Source organism: Xyrauchen texanus, chromosome 35 (assembly GCF_025860055.1).
Source record: "Xyrauchen texanus isolate HMW12.3.18 chromosome 35, RBS_HiC_50CHRs, whole genome shotgun sequence".
Taxonomy (NCBI): domain Eukaryota; kingdom Metazoa; phylum Chordata; class Actinopteri; order Cypriniformes; family Catostomidae; genus Xyrauchen; species Xyrauchen texanus.
The window spans coordinates 7,258,573-7,281,213 of record NC_068310.1 but is presented as its reverse complement, the minus strand read 5'-3'; the positions used below and the strand labels follow the sequence as shown (position 1 = coordinate 7,281,213).

Below are 22,641 nucleotides of genomic sequence, written 5' to 3'. Positions count from 1 at the left end.
CCTCTTTTTTTTTTTTTTTTTTTTTTTTTTAGGTTGTGGCAAAGGAACATACAGTGGGGTTCCAAAATCATCAGGGATTTAAATCAAATGTTTAGGATAAGTTTTAGGATTTTGGAAGATTTATAATAAAAACATTGACACAATGATTAAGATAACATGCTTTAATTTAGGTTGCAAAAGTTTTATTCAAAAAATTTCCTCATACCTGCAAGATGTTATATGAACATTTAGACACAATATAGTAGTGTCCTGATGATAAATATCACAGAAGACACAACAACAATATCACGACAGTTTCACACAACATAAGAGGTCTTTTCAAACCCGCATTTAACCCTGGATAAAGCAACGTTTCACACTTTTACGTTTGAATGGGGTAATGAAACCCGGCTCAGGAGCAAGGATCATGTGAAATTATGTAAAGTTAAAATGTTTCAGTAAGTTGTATAGCTAAAGACAGTGAATCATATAATGCTTTTGGAGATATATAATGCATATAGTGCTCATTTAATATTCATGCACTCTGTACTGTGGCATAAACGTTCCCATGCTCTTTCTTCTTTTCCGTCTGAGGGAAAACTGAAAAATGTGACACAGTTATGGCAAAGGCGAGAACTGCCAGAGACAGAATTCCTGTGCTGTGTTTTCATAGTACGTTTCAGACGATAAAAGACAAACAGCTGATTTGCTTGGCGACATTTCCACAGAAGAGCAGCTCCATTGAATGCTTGTGTGTCCGTTGCGAGAATGTAAACAGCATCTGAAAGTTTTTGCGAATGTACAAGTGCATGAACATTAAATAGGGTAAGCACTGAGGCATTGATTGGTTTTGTGTAGCTAAAAAACTTTCAGTAACATTACATTTATTCATATGGCAGACGCTTTTATCCAAAGCGACTTACAAAAGAGGAAAAACATCAGCGAATCCTCTTATGGAGAAAGTGGTACAAAAAGTGCCATATTACAAAGTTTCACTATCATCAGAACAGTATACAAACAGTAACATTCAGTATCTTTTCACACTCTATAATTTTGGCACTCCAATGTGGAGTGGTGGTGGCGTAGTGGGCTAAAACACATGACTGTTAATCAGAAGGTCACTGGTTCGATCCCCACAGCCGCCACCACTGTGTCCTTGAGCAAGGCAGGTTGCTCCAGGGGGATTGTCCCTGTAATAAGTGCACTGTAAGTCGCTTTGGATAAAAGCATCTGCCAAATGCATAAATGTAACCCCTCAAATGAGGTGCTAACCCCTTTAATAAACCCCTTTCAAAATTACAAGTATGAAACACTGGTTTAACTGTGTTTGAAAGTGGGTTTAAAAAGATGATAACCCAGGGTTACGCGCTGTGTGAAAAGCCCTATAAAATGTCTTCAACACAGCAAGCTAAATGTTTATAATAATAAGGGTATGGTTTTAAATGTGATTTTGCAAGCTGACAACAAAACCAATATTTAAGACAGGAGTTGACAAGTTCAAGACAATTATTTAGAAATTATACAATCATTGCATCATGATCTTTGGACAATCAGTGTATTACATTATCATTTGTTTTGCTTATTTGTGTGCTGAATCTTGTCTGTATATTTTGCTGTTTGTGTGCTTTTTAGTTGTTCTATGATTCATGTGCATCATGTGATATTGCGATATGCTTGATATTGACAACCGTTTTCTAATTCACACATTCAGCCAAAAACAACAACAAGAAAATTCCTTACCCATCACCAGTTAGTCAACCTGCAGTCATTTTCTCAAATAAAATCATATTTTTTTTCCTTTTCCTGCATTGTACCTGTATGTTTCTTTTTTAGCATACATTTACACCCATCTCCATTATTTGTTTATTAAACTTATAAGCATCGTAATTAACACCAGCAAATAATTGGTGTATGTAATCCAAATACCTAATCTTTTCACTTAATTAGAAGGTCTCCTATTCTATTGTCATGTCTAAAAGTCAGGCAGGGAATGTCTTGTGAAGATCACATTTGCTGTAACTTAATTTAGGGTAAAGGTTAGGGTTAGGTTTTCGAGAAAATTATAGGTGTAGGGTTTCTATGGGACTCCAAATAAATGCAGTGTGTGAGTGTTGTATTCAATTCGCACAACACTTTTCGCAGCCTGATGTTTGCCTCCTAGACACACATTTTTGTACCACATTGATTTTATTTAAATTTAGCCTTTCATTTTGTCCTATATGTTCTGACTCCACTTATCAAACAGTGGTCACAGATAGCAAAGTGTTGTACAATTTCTTTCCATCTAATGAACAGGTCCCATGAGCCAAGAGTTCCTGAATTGTGATCCAATTGTCCAGGATCCGTCGGCTGCGTTTCTTCATGCTCTTTTTTTGACTCAGCTCAAGTATGGAAGCCTGTCCCGGTGGCCCAGAATCTTGCTCCTTCTCTTTCTCTCGCAAGAGGTCCAGTCGACTCTGCATCATGAACTCACGGCGGCGCCGTTGCTCGCGAGCTCTCAGCAGCTGCTGCTTGCGTTCCTCTTTGCTCCAGTAGCGTCCCATCTTCATTTCACTGACCGCATCATCGTCCGTGGTCATCCCACTGCGTTCCTCACAAATTTTCATGGCACGGGCTTTCAGTAAACGATCTCTAACTGGACGTTTCACAACATAGTGTGAGCCGTCACTGCGGATCTTGACCTTCCATTCCATTCGAGGTAAATATGGAGGTGGTGGCATAATCATAGAACTTGCAGGGGCAGCTGCGGAGTCTCTATTTACGCAAGACATAGTATTTGGGTAATCAGGAACCTCTTCAAAGGTGTTCCTGACATCTAAACTATCAATGGCCGACATGTCCCTCAACTGCATGCAACTCTGGTAACGTGGAGGCAGTGTGTTCCCGCGACGGGACAGATATGGACTGTTCTCTGCACTCCTTCTCCCTTTTGTAATCCCAGAAGACAGAGTCCCATTTGCATGGGATTTCTTGCTTGCTCCATCCAAGCCCTTCCTACTGCTGCAGTCATTCCGAGATAATGACTTAAGCCTTGTTGCTGGACTAGAGTTTCTGGTTTCCCCTGTTTCTCCATTCTTCCTTTTGGTATCTGATGAAGAAGGGAGGTTAAGATTATTTTCCCTGCTCATATTTGTTCTGTGATGCAGAGTCTGTGGTCGCGTGGTTGCAGAGGCACTGGAATCTCCAGCCGCAGAAGGTGAAGGGTACCGTTCGCTTGCCAGAGGCATGCTTCTACAACTTTCCCCACCAGTATTATAGGCACTTGTACTCTCCTTGTCCGAGCGTTCCCTTTCTGGAATCTCGTTGATGTCTGACAGATCATGGTGTAGCAATTCAGCACCTCCACATCTTGCCTTTGCTCCCTTTTCATAGTCCTTCTCTTCATCAGCTGGCCAGACCTTCAAGCAACACTCGCGCAACTGTTGCATCTTTTGAGCCCGCAAAACATTGCGCCACTTAAACTCCAGGTGATGAATTTCCTCCTCTAGAAGAGCAATATCATGCTGCATTAGACTCTCCTTATAGTTCATACCTAATGAGTAAACACCACCTATTGCAGAAGTGCGGCCTCCTGCTCCAAGGTGCTTTCCATCAAAAAGAAGTGCTTTTTCGTTCTTCTCATAAAGGTGCCGGAGCTCCAGTAGCTCACGGTAATGTTCATATTCCTCTTCCGTTAACCTTGGCATCAGCACTTTGCTTGACACTGACCCCAGTGATTCTGGAACTCCATGGTCTGCTGGTCCCACTCCATCTGGCCCCAGCAGTGAGTCGTTGCTGTAGTGGAATTCCCATCCATGCGGAGCTGTGCGGAACTTGTGCATGCTGCCAGGTGTATTGGCGGTGTTGGTCGTGCATACACTGGTGGCATCATCAGCCAGTAGATCATGTTCCGAGGACTCCTCACAACGTGTGCTTTCATCTGTGCGACCCACCCCGCTGTCCAGCTCTTGGCTGTTATTAAGTATGTTGTGCAACAAGTTTGGCTGTCCTGCTCGGATTCCGTTGATGTCACAGAGCAAAGAACTGTTTTTACTACAATGCTCAGAGCTGGTCAAGTTAGAAGTGTTATGCATGTCCTCTAGATCCAAGTCAACACCCAACTCCAAATCCAGGTCATCTGCCTCATTCTGGCAAGAAGTTTAGGATCATTTAAGAAAAAAGTAAAGGAAAAGATATAAATCAGTAAAATTCAGCAAAGATATTTACAAAAATAAAGCAATAATAAAATAAAGCGTGTAAAGAGAACAAAACTTTTTTTCAAGAAAACAACATATGGCACTCTCCACAAATAGGGTAAACCTTTAATTTTCTCATTTTAGTGTTGGCTGCATTGGTCAAGCTCAACCATTATTGTTACTAAACTTGTAAAACAAATATCAAACAAATATTTGTTTTTTAATTTATCTGAATTATAAGTTTATCAATAATAATACATTAAAATCCCAAATCAGCTTGCCCCCATTTATTGGTAGCATAATTTTTGCTAAATCTGCAACCCTGTTACCTATTTTGTTTATTATTATTAAAATTATTGATATTTTTAGTGTACATTTAATTTGTCACATTGTATTTAATTTTGTTTTATTGCTAGAAAATAACAATAACAAAAATCATGGTTTTACACTGTATTTTACACATGTCACAAAGAACAAGGTGGCAAAAACTACAAAGCTCATAGAAAGGGAATATTCTGAGCAAAACACTGTAACAGAAAAAGTTGTAAAGAAATTTCCTGTTTGAACTGTAGAGGACAGTGTTTGCCCAAGTGAGCCAGAGTGTGTATACTGTAACTGATTGTAGGTTATTTTCCCATATGTTGTAGGAGGCATTTAAACAATGGTTTCTCAAATGAGACACCTGTTCTGGGGGATATACTGGCCCAGGGGCTCACACACCATCTTCGTCTTCCATAAAACACACTCACAGACACAGGGTACTCGGGGTACATTTTAGAAAATAAAAGAAATTGTGGGCTCAAGATTTCTAGGATCATCAACTTTGTAACCAAGTTATCATGATTCTATTATGCAAATAAGTAGCATTTTCTAAGCTCTAGATGGCCTTGTGTTTTCAGCTTTGTCAAAAAAGCATCAAGCTAAATGAATACACAAATATGCTACAGACTTCAAATGTTGACTTAGTCTATTTGTATTCATGAACTTGGTCATTCTTAAGGGGGCTTGAATGATGTTTTATTTAAATATTTCGCTTTAGAATACGGACCGTTGCAATGTCTTCTACGTGGGCTGAATATTTAAGTTTAAGCATGGTGACTGACTGTTAAGAGCCAATCAATGAAAGAGATTCTGATATTCAGATACAGGAGGATTGAATGTACAATATTCATGGTGGTCGGACCTGATGATGATAGGTTGTGGAGGATGCAGCAGACTACCACAATCTGGCATACTTTACTGGGACATATATTTGGCTTGAACATTTGGGTTGAACTTGCTTGTTTACCTCCGAACTTCTGGATATATATGACCATTAATAAAGTCCATTGTTTGATCATCAATTGATGAATTGCTGATGCCATGTCAAAAGAAAATGTACACAAACATCTCTCTTTTTCTTTTTTTTCTTTTTTTTCTTTTTTTTTCTTCTGCTTTCCACTGGTGGCAACAGTAAAATTAATTGTGAAAAACAATATAGTGATTACCAATTTATAGATATACCTTTAAAGACTGCAGTGTTTAAAGACTTTCTCTAGAGGTAAATATGCAATGTCTGAGTATTACAATGTATTGTAACTGTGGTTGCAGTTATTTATTGAAATATAATGCATTATATGGGGTATTAAAAGGAATTATGAAAGCACTACATTTACTGTTACAGTCTCTTTCAAATCTCACACATTTTATTCTGAGGAATCTTTCATTCTCAGGTTTGTCATCCATTCACTTCATTTCTCCCTTTTCCCTCCTATGTCATTAATTTAAAAATGGTTGGATTTTCATAAAAAAACTCAATTAAATGCACACAAACCAACCAAAAAGGTTATATGTTTGAGACCCATATTGCCACAGAATGTGTTCAGGGGATTTAAAGGGACTTAGAAACTTGTTGTTGGAGGTTTTTTGTTTATTATGGGATGTTTAAGTCTGCTCTCTTGTGTGACCTTCAGTAGAACAATGAAATGCCTAACCACCTGACAGAATAACCCCCTCCTCCCCTTTATCTCTCTCCATTTGCCACTCCATTTACTTCCTCGACTGTGTTTTGCTTGTCCTACTCTAACCTTTCCTGTCTACTTTAATTTGTAAACAGGAAATAGAATGAAGCCAAGTTCACGTCTACACAACAAATGTATTTCTTGGTGCTTGAATAAACAGACCATTATACACTTGACTTAAAGGGGTCAAATCATACATTTATCATTTTATTTCCCTCCTGAGGTCCACTACTATGAAAACTTAATACAAAAAAAAGTTTCTTTAAAAAAAAAGTTTCTCATGACCATTTTCTACTTTCTATACATTAGGATTAAACGGTTATTTGCTACTATGCCTTGAAACAGCCACTTTCTTCGGGATGCAAGTTTGCTGTCATGTCCAAAACAGTATATTGTAATTTTTAACTGCCCCATCCTTTAATAACCGCCTTTTTGCCAAGCCTGCATTATAAACAACCAGCACCCAAAAAGCTGCATTAACTGTTGAAATCAGACTCAGATGATCAAGGAGGTTTTACATATGAGATGTGGTCACCACGCTTTCCCTATTAATTTCCAATGAGAGAGATGCAGCAGGTGGCAAAACAGAAGGGATGTCAAACTGGCGCCACTTTCCAAGCTTGTTTATGAGAATCCTGCCACTTTGTTCACGACTGCTTGCAGCACACACCAGCGCAAGATACAAATATTTTATCTCTCAATGGCTGCCGCTTGTCACTGACCAATCAGAGCTGAATTTATTCCCAATCAATCAAACGGAATTTAACTTCAATATAGTCAAGCACAAAATGGAGAAGAATAAACTCAAAAGGTTTCTTTGAGCATTTATAGAGATATAAATAAGAAAACAGACTGCTGATTCTTTCTATGTTTGGAAGACGACTGTGTGATATATGCAAATGTAACATGGACCATCTACTTAAATGTTCTCTTGAATATTAGGTGTCTGAAACATCAACTTTATATAAAAAGAAAATACAATTTCCCAGGCAGTTTATAAGCAGAGTGTTTTGTGGATTTTTAATGTACATTTGTAGCCCTCCAATTTTAATGATTGATGTGATGTTATTTATACTATATAAATTTGGCAACAGAAACTTAAAGTAATGTAGTATAAAAAAATGTGGAATTCATCAAATGCGGAGACAGCTGGCAAGACACAATTATATTATTTAGCTATTTAACCTTGATATAATTTTACATTTAATCATTTAATAATAAAAAGATTATTTTCAATATTTCTACTTTTATTTTATTTATCTGCAATAACTTGAAAACTAATACAATATTTACAGTAATCATCTCAGAGACCCAGTATATGAGTAGAAGCAGCTGGGGGCATTGTTGCTTCTAGCGCGAATGGAAAATGGCTGTACAAATGAGAAATAGCAAGATCACAGCCAAAGCCTGCCACCCACCATGCCCCGTTTAAAACCGCCTTCAAAGAATGCTTCAAATGCTTCAATGAATTCACTGGCTTGTAAAATATGCAGAGTTGTAGGTGCTACACACAGCCAGGACTGTGATTGGGCGTGCCAAGTTTGTGAACACAGATTAAGCGCTGTTGACGTGTAAATGTAGTGGTCATACGTTAATGTTTTCAGAACATGCTGTTTTTGCAGCTTCTTTTAGAAAAAAAATATGTTTCCCCAATTTGGGATGCCCAATTCCCAATGTGCTCTAAGTCCTCGTGGTGGCGTAGTGACTACAAACAAACTCCAGCCGCTAGATGGAACCAGCACAAAGAGAAATTATAAAGGCGCTCAGCTTCCACGAACAGTCAAGTGTATGTACAGTGAGACTAGACAGCAACATGAAAATCACCATAAGGCTTACTCACTCATGTTTTTATGAAAGACAATGCTCATTTCTCTAGTGGCGAATTCGAAAAGTCTGGGAATAAGAAAATGTTGTGATTCTTCCAAGAAAGCTTTCCTTTACTCCTCACCTTGTGTAACACAAGATCTGTATTAGATGATCTCAGAAATTTGGCCAGAATTAATTGGGGCCTGTCTCCGTCAGCCGATCACCGAGCCAGGACTCTGTGAGCTTGTTCGATTTCCAGCTTGTGGCCTGTTTTGTCGAGCACACTCGGGAAGTGCTTGTCTGGGAATTTCATCATATCTTTCTCTGCCTTCCTCATGCTCAGGAATTCCAACAATTTGGACATTAGTCCACCTACTGCGGATCTCCAAATCCTCCAGTTTTTCAAAAAATTCCATGTCTATCTTGGTCACTAGAGGAATTTGCTAATTCTCTCTCCGATGACTCCAGATAATCAATCCGTCTCTCTACGTCTGATCAAATCTTGTAACCAACTCAGAGAATTTAATTTCCATCACCGTAATCAATCGATCGACGTATTACAGCAAGATCCTCTAAGTCGGCAACAGCTTTCATGTTGGACAGTTGACGCTGGATTTCTCCTGCTGCGCCATCCAAACCGAGACCCTGGCCCGCAGGCCTGTCAGAGGTTTCAGCTTGAGCACGTAAGTGTCTTTTATTATCACCAGAGCTGGAGGATTTTGACTTCTTTGCCATGTTTACTTCAATGAACAGATATGTAGCAGGATGTGTCAAATCTCACCAGTTTATGTCATAAAAATAATGATGCGGTTTAAATACAAAATAAAAACTTAAGTAAAGACCAATAAACATTTTCAAATCAAACTTGATTGAATCAGGAGGTCCTGGCTGCAGGGGTGCCTAAATGGATGGCCCTGGACAGACAGGGGGCCCAGCAGAACCCCTCTGACTTTTCTTGGGTGATTTTGTTAAATCTACACTTTGCTAGCTAGTTAAAATGAACAATTCTCTTAGCCTTACTTGATAATTAAAGATGATCTAGTGTGTGATCCCCTTAAGACTTTCATTGGTTTATCCCACAAATGCTTGTCAGACAATCTCATAAGGTCAGACAGACCCCACATTCTAAACAGCGCTTACAAGGAAAGAGACAAGAAAACATAATGTGTGTATTTACTGTGGTAACACTAACTGTAGCAACAGGTATGATTTGACAGAAATGCTATAGATTCATATTAAAACTATAGAAGGGGAAGGAGACGTCTTATTAGTTTATTATAAATATTTAGGTTGATTATTTCGTTTTTCTAAACAACAAATTGTTGGATTTGTTTGCCTTCAGATATTCCAAGAGATGACTTAACCCTAGAACGCATGTGTAACTTCACCCCTCTTTAATACATATTTGGGTATATCTATATGCTTATTCTTTATGAAACTACCTTTTTTTCAAGGTAAATTAACTCTAATGATAATGTATAAGTAATTTACGTTTTTAAATAGTTAAAAACTATTTTAATAAATTCTAAACACGTTCAGATATAGTACATTGAAGATGAAGTATACACTTTTCTGCATGACAGAAATATGTGCAATTTCCATGTTTAGAGGTGAAATATGAAATGTCTTAACAACTCGACCCACATAAGCACATACGTATAGTACATATAAGTACAATGGACTAGAATAAAATGTTAAAATTATAACTTGATATACTCTATATTACCAAATAACATACTCTATAATCATTCAATGTTTTACATAAATAATACCAGTGTTAAATGCATTGAATACCTCAGGAAATACATATATAGGACATACATATGAATTCACTTATAAAGAAAAAAGACAAAACAAATAACCTACATTTTACAAAGGTAAGTTCACATGATAGAAGACACCTTAATTGAGAAATACCTGGAGTGGCAGATTAAAAGACAATTTTTTTTGTTTATAACATCCATTATAAACACTATTCCAATTAATTTATTGTATAGGTTTTTCTTTTAAATGCATTGTTTTTGTAATGGACTTTTAAAACTAAAATGTTTAAAACTCAAAATCTTATTGAATGTGCAATCATGGTTATGTTCCTGTTTATTATTAATATGAATTTTATTGAAAAAAAAAAAATTTTGTATGGGTTGCGATAAGATAAGGGGCCCAAACATTTTTATGCCACCTAGTTGAATACAGCAATGTACTTAAACTGGTTTATTCCAGTCATTTTAAAATCTCACCTCAATATCTGGTCGTGCTAGTAGCAGAGAGATGTTTGTGCTGTCCTCTCTGGTCATGATGGCCACGGCTTCCTGTCTGTTCTGAACATCCATTCCATTTATCTAAAACACAAACACAATCATACAGTTACTTGCAATGACTAGTACAATCCTATCATGCTGAAACTGCATCATTAAATATTTAAAGATCTTCTTTATTAGACCACTTGAATCTTATCGGTAATTATTGGCGCTGTTTGTTTCAGAACAGATAATAAGCATATAATAGAATGTTTTTTATTTAAAAAAATGTTGATACCTGTAGTATTCTGTCTCCTTCACGGATTCGGCCATCCTTAGCTGCAATGCTATTGGGGTTGACCTGAGATGATAAGATAAAGGATATTGATTTCTCAGACATATTAAAGGAATATTCTGGATTATATACAACATAAGCCCTACCACATATGCTGTCAATTATTGAGGAAAATTATTTTGACTTGTCCTCCGTTATTCTATGGCTATTCTTTCAAAAAGTGTACAAAATGTATAGTTAACATTTACTCTATGTTAATGTACTTTTACCTACAAGTATATGGGGAGAATATATAGCACCAATGTTCACATCACCTTCAAAGTTACACACTGAACTAATAATATACTGTGCACTTTGCAAATGTGAAAAGCCATTTTGTCATGTAGCAAGGCGTAAATGCATTGTAATTATCATGCTCAAGTAGGATTATCTTGAGTGTACATTGATACTTGAGAAATGAAAGTGTTTTGAATTTAATTTGACATTTTAGATAAATGGATAGTTTATCCAAGTCTTAAGCAAAAAGGGGGTAGGTTCACAATCCCCCATTCACCTTCATATATAATTGATCAGTCAGCACTTTCCCATTACTCCCTGTTTCTCACCTCACCCACATAAATCCCCAGATCCTCTTCATCATCAGTGCGATAACACACCGTTAAACCTAGTTTATCTTGCTGGCAAGATTTATACAGTTCCACTTCCTAAATGAAAACAGATAGGCAATTCAAACAATCAGAGAATAGATGTTTCTCCACCAGAGTCTAAAATAAGCTTGTAAATTTGAGTTAGGGATTTGAAGTTTAAAGGGATGGTAATGACCTCATACTCCAGGTCATCTTGTCTGTCCACCTTATGTTGACTGATGTCGAAGCAGTCTGTTGGTTCGTAATACACATGGTCCATTGGAGGGCTGAAGAGGAAAATCTATAATTAACTTTAGAATGACACACTGAAATGGAAACTCAGAGAAAATGCACAGTATTTTGGGATAACATTACAAGTAATGTGTAGTATTTAAAGCAATGTGTAACACAAGTTACATTAAAATACCTACATTAAGTTACTTTTTCGAACATGTAGTTTGTATTCAATATCTATTTATTCAATGTATTCACAGGTTCTGTGTAAATGGCACATTAGAACCAGCTTAGGGGCACTTCTTCTGTGCAAATTTTTAATTGTTGATCTATTAAATATGCTATATAAACATATTTGGCCCTTATGTAGCATCGCTTTAAAAATAAATTAAAAATAAAAATAAAACCCTGTTACAGTTGCCATGCATAGTTTCAAGGAATTCAACTTTTTGAACACACAACACAGTGATTCTATATCAATTTTAAATCTATGGACCAATCCCAGATTAATCTGGGAGCAGGATAAGCATATTTACATATGTACAAGTGTGTGTTTTTATATTAGCACTGAGCATAGGATTTAATTTACATTTACATATGTGCATTTGGCAGACGCTTTTATCCAAAGCGACTTACAGTGCACTTATTACAGGGACAATCCCCGGAGCAACCTGGAGTTAAGTGCCTTGCTCAAGGACACAATGGTGGTGGCTGTGGGGTTCGAACCAGCGACCTTATGATTACCAGTTTACAAGTTATGTGGTTTAGACCACTACACCACCAACACTCCCATGTCCCAATGCACCTGGGACTGGTACACTGGTATTCATCACAAAAAAAATAAAATAAATAAACAGCAGTGTAAACAACCCCTTAAATGTTGTCATTGTCATGACAATCAGCACATCTTGTGCACAAAAATCTAAATATAAAGACAAAGTTCTGTCAAAAATTTTACATTTCTGAGAGACTAAATTAATATTTATGCCAATATTTTAAATGAAATCAGTCAACAGTATTTGTAATTTAATGATAGTATTTATGTGGAGAAAATAATATAGTATTTAAAACTATGAATTATTAAAATGATTGAATACTACATTAATTTAATTATAATTCAATTAATAAATTCTAAAATTATTAACATATTAATTTCCCTCGATTGTGATTTCAAGCACATTTGTGCTGCCTCTTTACGTTAAGATGTTTTTTTAAAAATTTTTTTTTATCATTGCTATTATTATTATGTGTAATAATAAAAGTTATATTTCCCAACAATGACAACCAATATATCCTTTGTCATACACACCCACACTTACAGATGGTTGAATAGGTAGAGCTCTGGCACTGATGGAAGTGGAGGTGATGGCGGTGACACTGGTCTGTTGTGATGGACAGGTCTACCTAATGTCACCATGTGCAGGAAACTAATATCTGTCTGCGTCCCACTGTCCACACAGTCAGTCGTTACAATCATCCCAGCAACGACTCCAGGAATACCTGCTTTCCTCTTTTGACACCACCTCATGTTTCGCCTGCAGTGCAGCATATGCGGAGACATTCCAGATAAATCTTTACTGTTCACCTGCATTACAGGAGAAATAGATAAGTTCAGAGAATTAAGAGGGATTTCAAAAGTATTTTCTATCGTAACATACTAGATATGTTATAGGGCTCATATCATGAGAAATCCAAATGTTTTGGACATTTTTAAATGGTTTAATGTACTATGAAAATAAACTGCAACTTTAAGAACTTAAAACTTATTCCAAGTCTAAAAAAGGGAATTTCTGGATTACATTTATAACTGGAAATCACTACCCAATTTTAACACCTATTTTAGCCCTAAACAGTTGGTGCTTGTCAGCTCCAGTTTGCGAGTTTTGGGCCAGTCAGAGTAGACAGATGTCACAGAATATCGAGTAGTCGATTAGTTCTTTTAAGATGGGTACATGCTCAACATTTCTTACACTCAGTATGATTCCATCTAGTCAAAGTATATCAAATGTGTTTGATATTTTTAAGCTGAGTATAGAGGAAATAAAGCATTGTTTTTTGCTCTACGACTCAAATATGAAGTAATATGCTGACCAACCAATCGAACTCCAGCATAGGCTATTTGAAGTGGAGCTCCACAATGGAGGAAAACAGGTTCATAATTTAAAATTCAAGTAGTTAAAACCTGAAAATACAAAAGCATGTCAGTGATGCATATTCATTGTTCAGAAACTTGATAACCTGTAAGAAACTTTTTTTTAACTCATTTCTCATAAAAAGACTATAGCCAGGTCTTAAGTTATACTATTTTTTTTATTCTATTTAATTCTAAGGGAAGGACAGAGTGTGAAAAATCATGTGTAACTAAATAAACTTTAACATATAATTATTAAAAGCATGAAGACCTCAATAGAGTTATACAGGAAGTGAACATGATGCACTACACTTCTACATATCATCTGATAATGAAGAAATCACAATGTGAGGTAAAGCTTGTTAGTAAATACATACAATGGTTTTTATTGACTAAATATTTGTTAGTATGACAAAGATCAGTTACAGTACCAGAAACACATTTCATAAAAGCACACAAAAAGGTGGTTAGTTAACATGAGTACACATAATGCAACACATACAAATTATGTTTACTTATCGAAAGGAGCACACAATGTGTACACAACAATAAGATAATCATAAAAAATAAACCTTAAATCCAACCTTCCCATCAAGAATTTCAGTAAGCACAGACAGTTTTTTAACAAAAGAAAAGACAACCTACTGTTTCTGATTTCACTTAGAAATCATCTGAATTATTTACCACTTTGTGTATATGGAGGGATGGCTGTGACAGTTTGATAATCCCCACGGAGTGAGATATTTGTAATTAGGGATTAGTGTGTTCATATTCAGCAGTCATGTGATGGAATCAGCATGAGCTTCTCACTCAGGTCAGTGTGGGTGGCTTCATCAAAGCATATAGAGCTGCCACAACAGCCAGACCACCCAGAGCAAAGACAATTTTCCTATTCCTCCCTCGCTGTCCTTACCCAGTGACTCACATGCTGGTTTAAACATGGTTTAAAGTAGATGAATCGGTATGGGTGAAGTATTCCTACTTCATCCATACCGATTTGTCTAAGGGTATTGGATTGTGTTCACTGTACCCAATGGAGGCATTCACGTCTGTATTTCCAAACTACTTTACAATATGTTTCTGGTACAAAGCCAGCCATCTTGCATATATCGGCACTGAGCCCACAAATCTGTGGAATTCTGCAGAATGGTTTTAACTATGGTAAAAAATGGCTAAATTGACTATTTAACTTTTTGGGATTTAGTTTTCCGACACCTACATATAGCAGATTCTGACCATGCCCAATGTCTGAAGATTTCTATGTAAACCCATCTGTCTGTCTCAAATGCATATCAGTGCAACATTACAGCTGCTCCTCAGCGTTTAATTTTCTTGTTGTTAAGGCCACTTTTCTCCGCTCTCATCTCAAGAATATGACCTACAGGGGCACTGGCTATCATAAACACAATCATGCACACAGTTTAACATGTCTTCCCTAATCAGAGCAATAAGCACACACACACACACACACACACACACACACACACACACACACACACACAGAGCATAGTTTGACGGACGGTTTAATTAACAGTAAGCAGTGATTTAATACACTGGAGAAGTCCTCATCTATGGTGAGGGGGTATAACCGCAACCCCAGACACTTATTCAAGTGGGCTTAATGCGGAATATAGCTCTAGCAGCATGTCCATTGATGCTGCAGCTGGGTTATGAGTCCAGAGGTGTGAAGTGGAGGGGGATAAATAGATGATTGCAGAGGAAGAGAGGTATGGAGCAGAGGTTCTCCACTGTTTTTGCTTTAGGTCCCAGGTTTTAAACTGGACATCGTTGGCAAACCAATATGGCACAAACATTTTTTTGCAACAAGTAATTACTTCTATGAACCATCCGAAACTAAACAGATTCACAAGTTTTGGACTTTTCATTATATGTGGTGACGTCTTTGAAAAACTTAATTCCCTATCCGTCACTTACTCATTGTGTCGATGAAGTGACACTAGGGGTCACTCTTGGGAGCCCGAGACACCTCTGATCTTAAAAGGCCAATGGGAATTGGCGAGTGGTATTCAGATTCTCATTCAGATTTTCTCTTCGGAGCCGAATGGCCGCTTTTCATTAAGCTGAATTAAAAATGAAAAATGAATTAAATGTGTTTACAACCTCACTGTCGGGGGCGTGTACATTTGCGTTGATTGTCTCAGCACATTAGCGTATGAATGGCGTGCTCTGCTGGTGGGTGTGATCACATTACAGATAATGAGATGGACTGGTAAAAACTGTACATTGCTTAGTTTCAAACAGATTGCATTGCAGGAGTATATTTGTTTTAAATTGGAATAGTTTAATTTAAAAGTAGACATTTAGACATATGTTTCATGTTTGTGTGACAAGTATTCGCAGAGTTTCAGTTCATTTTTGTGATGTGTTTCAGAAATATGCTTGTGAACACAGAGACTGCTGAAAGCTCACCCTTTTTATTTTCTTTATTTTACAAAAGCACAAGATTTTGTTGTCATTGTGAGTGTACACAAATAAAAGTAGACCCTTTATAGTCTCTAATGATGTCTTACACTTATCTGTATACCCAAAAAGTATTTTAAGTTGTTTCTGCTGTAATGATGAAAATATCCAGCAGGACGCACCGGCGCGTCCGTCGACCCCAGAGCGTTAAAGACTCATCTTTTTGAAGATGCCTTTCCGTCTGTGTGTTATTCCTGGTTGCAGTCGTTATCTCTCACCTTCTGACAGCCACGATCGCGTCTTTCATGCCTGGGCACTGCCCAAGCGGAGACATAATTCATGGATGTGTCATGCTCTCACGGTGAGAACATGACCATGACAACGTTGCAGTCGTGGCTTGCCTTCATAAGAAAGCAAGCCACCCCAGCGGCTCCCCGCCTTGGTCCTGAAGGATGCGTCTCGATTCCACATCGACGCAGACCCTCCCTGCCATTTACATCGAGGGTCGGGCGAACCAGTAAAAGGTCCTTCCTTTTGTCCTCTCCCTGTTCCCTCGCGTCTTCACGAAGGTCGCAGATGCAGCCCTTGCATCCTCAACTATCTCGATGACTGGCTAATCCTAGCACACTCTCGGGATGTGTTCTGTGCGCACAGGGACCTGGTGCTCACGCATCTCAGCCGGTTAGGGCTTCGGGTCAGCTGGGAAAAGAGCAAGCTCCTCCCGGTTCAAAGTATCTCTTTTCTCGGCATGGAGTTGGATTCAGTCTCGATGACGGCGCGTCTCACAAACGACCACAGGACACATCGCGTGGCCATCACGCCAGTCTGTCGCTGCCTCTTCAGCTCTTGGACTGACCTCACATTTCTACGGACAGGTTTCCCCTAGAGTAGATCTCCAGGCCTGTTGTGGTTCGACAGATGCCTCCAAGACAGGCTGGGGGGCTGTATGCAACAGGGTCAGTGAGCCTACTTGCACAGACCCTGTGCCAGTTCAGGGAGGACGGAGGAGCAGGTCGTCCTAGTTGCAACCTACTGGCCCACCCAGACTTGGTTCTCGGACCTCACGCTGGCAAATTCCCCTGAGGAAGGACCTTCTTTCTCAGGGATTGTGCACCATCTGGCACCCATGACCTGACCTCTGGAATCTCCATGTCTGGCCCCTGAACGAGACATGGAAAACCTAAGTGGCTAGGGCTCCCTCTACGAGGCGTCTGTATGCCTTGAAGTGGCGTCTGTTTGCTAAGTGGTGTTCTTCCCTATGCGAAGACCCCCAGAGATGCGCAGTCGGATTGGTGATTTCCTTCCTGCAGGAGAGGTTGGAGGGATGGGTGTCCCCCTCCACCTTGAAAGTGTATGTAGCCGCTATAGCAGCACACCACGACACAGTGGGTGGTAAGTCCTTAGGGAAGCACGACCTGATCATCCTGAGAGGTGCCAGGAGGTTGAATCCCTCCAGACCGCGCCTCGTTCCCTCATGGCACCTCTCTGTAGTCCTTCAGAGTCTACAGGGAGCCCCATTTGAGCTTTTGGAGTCAGCTGAGTTTAAGGCACTCTCTTTAAAGACTGCCCTCCAGACTGCACTCACTTCCATCAAGAGGGTAGGAGCCCATCAAGCATTCTCTGTCAGCAAAAAGTGCCTGGAGTTTGGTCCAGGCTACTCTCATGTGATCTTGAGACCCCGACCGGGCTATGTGCCCAAGGTTCCCACGACCAGATTTGGGTATCAGGTGGTGAACCTGTAAGTGATGCCCCAGTAGGAGGCAGACCCAGCCAGGACGTTGCTGTGTCCGGTGCGCGCTTTACGCATCTATTTGGATCGCACGCAGAGCTTTAGAGTATCTGAGCAGCTCTTTGTCTGCTTTGGTGGACTACGAGCTCATTCTACCAGGAGTGTGGTGGCCTCCTGGACCCTGACCAGTGGTGCCTCTCTAACAGACATTTGCAGACATGGGCTGGGCAACACCCAACACATTTGCGAGGTTCAACAATCTCTGACTTGAGCTGGTTTCGTCCCATGTTTTGGCAGGAACGAAGAGGTAAGTCTGGGACAGTTGGCCAGATGTATCGCTTGCACATAGTGCCTTTCACCTCCACTGAGCTGAAGACATGCACTGTTGACTCTGAGTAGTGTTCACAAAATGTGTTACCTGGATGACTTCCTCCTAGCCCTGTGACAGACGAGTTTGTGGAGAAACTCTCTGCCGGCTCAGTACACGTGCTAACTAAGCTCAGTACTGGGGTAGGTGCTCCACATGTGCTGGTTCCCCATAGGTAACACCATGCAATGTATATCTTCCGCTAAATCGTTTCCCTGTTGGTAAACTGCGTCTTCCTTGGGCAGAGGCCCCTCTGCCCCAGTCACCATGTTTGTAGAAACTCCTCCCCCATTGTGTAGGACATACCATGGGACTCTCCACATGAAATAATTGCGACAAAAAGGAGTCGGCAAGACCATGTGACGTATTTCCACTCAAAATACCAAAAATAGGGAAAAAGTCACGACTGGGCTAGCCTTTCCCTATTTTCTGGGCAGTCAACTTGTCCCCAAAGGGCACTTCGATGCTCATAATAGCATTGGGGGAGGTTATGTGTCGGCCTGGTGCGCTGGCTACGAGGCACACAGTAGTCTGCCCCTCTTGCACCACCAGTTCACGTAACACAGTTCAACTTGTTGTGCTGTTTTTTTGTAGGGGACCCCTAGTGTCACTTCATCGACACAATATCGACTTCCGTAACCTCCGTTCTCTGATAGAGGGAACGAGACGTTGTGTCCCTCCTTCCACAACGTTGGACTACCCATTAAAATGGCTGGGAACTTCTCTCTCGGCTCCTCAGCACAAAACCTGAATGAGCAGTTCACATGCCAGCTCCTTTATACCCGTATGTTCAGGGAAGTGGCATGCAAATACCACTTGCCAATTCCCATTGGCCTTTTATCAAAGATCAGAGGTGTCTTGGGCTCCCAAGAGTGACCCCTAGTGTCACTATCAACACAACGTCTCGTTACCTCCATCAGGGAACGGAGGTTACGGAAGTAACCAGGACGTTACTTGGTTATATATTTGTATTATAAAAGTCATCCACTATAGTAAGTGTTTAGATGTCATGAGATGGCATTGTATGAGGAATAGGCCGAGAAGTGTTTACAAACTGATAATCTGCAGTTTTACTGGTGATTTGTGTGAAAGTCAATTTTGTTGTAGTGCCTCTAGTATTCATTGACTTGATGGTATATTGAGGTTAATTTTTTATGTTATTTTTGTGTTCTCATTTTATTTTTAACATTAACCTCTGCAAACTATTAAATGTCGCTGTGTTCAAGTTTACAATCATACACCAAAGTATCATCATGATATAAATTTATACCCCAAAATATAATTTATTGATGAACAAAACTCTGATGCCCTTCTTGTCAGTCTATTGAGGCTCTTTTGGCATCTATAAATTGTTGCACAATGCTCTTGCACAAGCATTATATGTTTAGTTTCTTTCTATAATTATTATTTATTTTTTATTTTCAACAACACTATCAGAACAAACCTGCAACCCAATTTAGGTTTGAGAACTACTGGTATAGAGTAAAGAAAGCAAAACACAGCAGACAGGGCTGGTCTTTAATATTCCTTCTGAAGCTGGAGTACTGAGAACAAAAGGCAGTGGGGGAAGTTCAAAGAGGTGAGAGACAGAGAGAAAGACAAAAAAGGGCTGGAGGTAAGAGAGAGACCCTTAGGAAAGCAGCCGTTCCGGGGAGGTAATTAGGGGCAGAAATATACACAGAAATAAAGACACAGAGATATAAAGATGGAAATGGAGGTTGAAGTGGTTAATGGAATGAGTAATGATGGGGAGATGGATGCTTTGCCTCCCATCATTTTGTTCCATCATGCCCTTGGATGGCTTTTAGAAATGGTCTTAGGTGCAGACCACAGTTTGTGTGTTTTCAGAAGGACACTGCTGAAAAGATAAATAAATAAAATACTGCTCAAACAGCCTACCAGGTCTTCCAGCCTGTCCAAGTTGGTTAGGTTGGTCTGTATTCATGGTTTTAGAGGGGTTTGGGGTACTTAGTTAGACCACCTTAAAGCCAAGACTAGAAAACCTCCATAGATTGGTTTAACAGAGAATAGCCAGACTGGTTCAAACTGACAAAGTCTACAGTAACTCAGATAACCACTCTGTACAATTGTGGTGAGAAGAATAGCATTTCAGAATGAACAACATTTCGAACCTTGAAGCTAATGAGCAACAACAGCAGAAGACCACATTGGATTCTACTTCTTTCAGCCAAGAACAGAAAACTGAGGCTGTAGTGGGCCTACCATATGTGTGCCTCAGCAGCAATCCAAAATCATCAGACCAGGTGATGTTTTTCCAGTGTTTAACTGTCCAGTTTTGGTAAGCCTGTGCTCACTGCAGCCTCAGCTTTCTGTTCTTGGCTGACAAGTGTTCAGTTAGTATATATGCTCCAAATTATATATAAATTAAAAATAAAAAACATACTCTGTCTGTCTGTCTGTCTGTCTGTCTGTCTATCTATCTATCTATCTATCTCAACAATTACTGTGTATGATGCTACAAGCTTGACACACCTATTTTTGGGCAGTTTCTCGCATTCTTCTTTGCAAGACCTCTCAAGCTCCATAAGGTTGTATTCCCCATACCAGCGTTGGTGCACAGCCATTTTCAGATCGCTCCAGAGATGTTCAAGTCTGGGCTCTGGCTGGACCACTCAAGGACATTCACAGAGTTGTCCCGTAGCCACTCCTTTGTTATCTTGGCTGTGTGCTTAGGGTCGTTGTCCTGTTGGAAGATGAACCTTCACCCCAGTCTGAAGTCCAGAGCGCTCTGGAGCAGGTTTTCATCAAGGATGTCTCTGTACATTGCTGCATTCATCTTTTCCTCGATCCTGACTAGTCTCCCAGCTCCTGCTGCTGAAAAACATCCCCACAGCATGATGCTGCCACCACCATGCTTCACTGTAGGAATGGTATTGGCCAGGCAGAGAGAGGTTCCTGGTTTCCTCCAGACATGACGCTTGCCATTTAGGTCAAAGAGTTCAATCTTTGCTTCATCAGACCAGAGAATTTCTCATGGTCTGAGAGTTCTTTAGATGCCTTTTGGCAAACTCCAGGTGGGCTGTCATGTGCCTTTTACTGAGGAGTGGCTTCCATCTGGCCACTCTACCATACAGGCCTGATTGGTGGAGTGCTGCAGAGATGGTTGTTCTTCTAGAAGTTTCTCCTCTCTCCACAGAGAAACGCTGAAGCTCTGTCAGAGAGACCATAGGGTTCTTGGTCACCTCCCTGACTAATACCCTTCTCTGTACATTTTTCTGAGCATTCATTCATAATGTCAGGCTCTATGGGGTTAAGATGGTCTTTTCAAGACAAATTATAGCAATATACTGTATATCCATAGCTAAAGGGAAGCTGTGGTTGGTTTTTGGATGCATTGTCACATATTCATGCAGATATACAGTACAAGATTCAGAGAGATCTGCACTGTGCCCTGTAGAGCACCGTGTGCAGAATTGAACAAATCTTTTGCTGTATAATCTTTGCCACACACACCCAAACAAACTCCTCTATTCTAAAATGACTACCTCTGCTAGGATCTCAGACAGGGGTGCAGAGAATCCCAGAAATTCGATAATTGTCATACATGCATCTTTATATCCACACAAAAATGCCTTTCAACTTGTGTCTGTGAAATTCTGAATTAAATGAATGGGCACCAATTTGTACAAATAGAGACATATTTGTGAATACAAATGTTCCCTTTTGTATAAATGCAACACAATTTGCATGTCTAACCAAAGGAAGATGTTAAACACAATATGGCCTTGTGATGCACTGAACATGCATTTGTAGATTAAGTGACAGGCATGCATTCATTGACATGTTTTTGTGTCTATAGTGTTTTATTTCTTAGAATTTTGAGATTTTGTTTAGCTGTTTTCACCATGGCGAACCCACATGCAAACAACTACCAATGAATAAGTCCTAAGTTCATCCATAAGTGTGGTTAGATCTACCCATCAATTTGGGAAACCTTCAAAAATGCATGTTATTAGCCTTAAACAAATGTGTTTTTACTTGTGTTTGTGTAATTTATTATTAAATGAATGTGCAGCTATTTGTACAAATAGAGACATATTTCAGAATATAAATGTTCCCTTCTGTACAAAGAAATCACAGTTTGTATTAAATTAAGATGTTCCAAATGAAACACAAAATGGTATTGTGAAGTATCGAATGTGCATTTGTGGATCAAGTGACATGTGCATTCATTTAATAATCTTTCTGTATTTTCTGTTTCATTCATTTGAATTTTGAGACTTCCTTTCCACTGGTTTTGCCTTGCACGATCCACACGTAACTTTGTGTAATAAAAGCAGCTACCACTAGATGGCGGTCTCATTTTACAAACGTACCATCAGGCGGGGCGTGATAGAATTTTGGTCATATCGCCCACCCCTACCCAAACACCTGTTACTGTTGCATCCTATCACACATTCAGAAGCTGTTACTTCTTGGGATCATATAACACAATAAGATTATTAAAACTTACTCCATTGTTTTGAATTTTTTATTGAGAGAAATAAAAGCATTCATTCAGAAGAACAGCAGCACAGCAAAAGTGCCTTTACAAAAGAAGAATCAGCTAGAACGCTACTGACATGTCACACAAACTTATTGTCACGAGGACATGCACTCTAAAATGGGCTTTTTTCA

At 39.3% G+C, this 22,641-nt stretch overlaps 1 protein-coding gene across 1 annotated transcript in view; it reads right to left on the bottom strand.

The window, feature by feature from the left end:
• Positions 1 to 4: 4 nt before the first annotated feature.
• Positions 5 to 22,641, bottom strand: part of LOC127628943 (PDZ domain-containing protein 4-like) — a 46,292-nt gene continuing 23,655 nt past the window's right edge. The window contains exons 2-7 of the mRNA XM_052105930.1: positions 12,675 to 12,940; positions 11,318 to 11,408; positions 11,101 to 11,199; positions 10,499 to 10,561; positions 10,201 to 10,302; positions 5 to 4,106 (exon numbers count right to left, since the gene is read on the bottom strand). Of these exons, the coding sequence (XP_051961890.1) occupies positions 2,217 to 4,106; positions 10,201 to 10,302; positions 10,499 to 10,561; positions 11,101 to 11,199; positions 11,318 to 11,408; positions 12,675 to 12,940 (2,511 nt within the window). The 3' untranslated portion in view covers positions 5 to 2,216. The remainder of the gene's footprint in view (positions 4,107 to 10,200; positions 10,303 to 10,498; positions 10,562 to 11,100; positions 11,200 to 11,317; positions 11,409 to 12,674; positions 12,941 to 22,641) is intronic.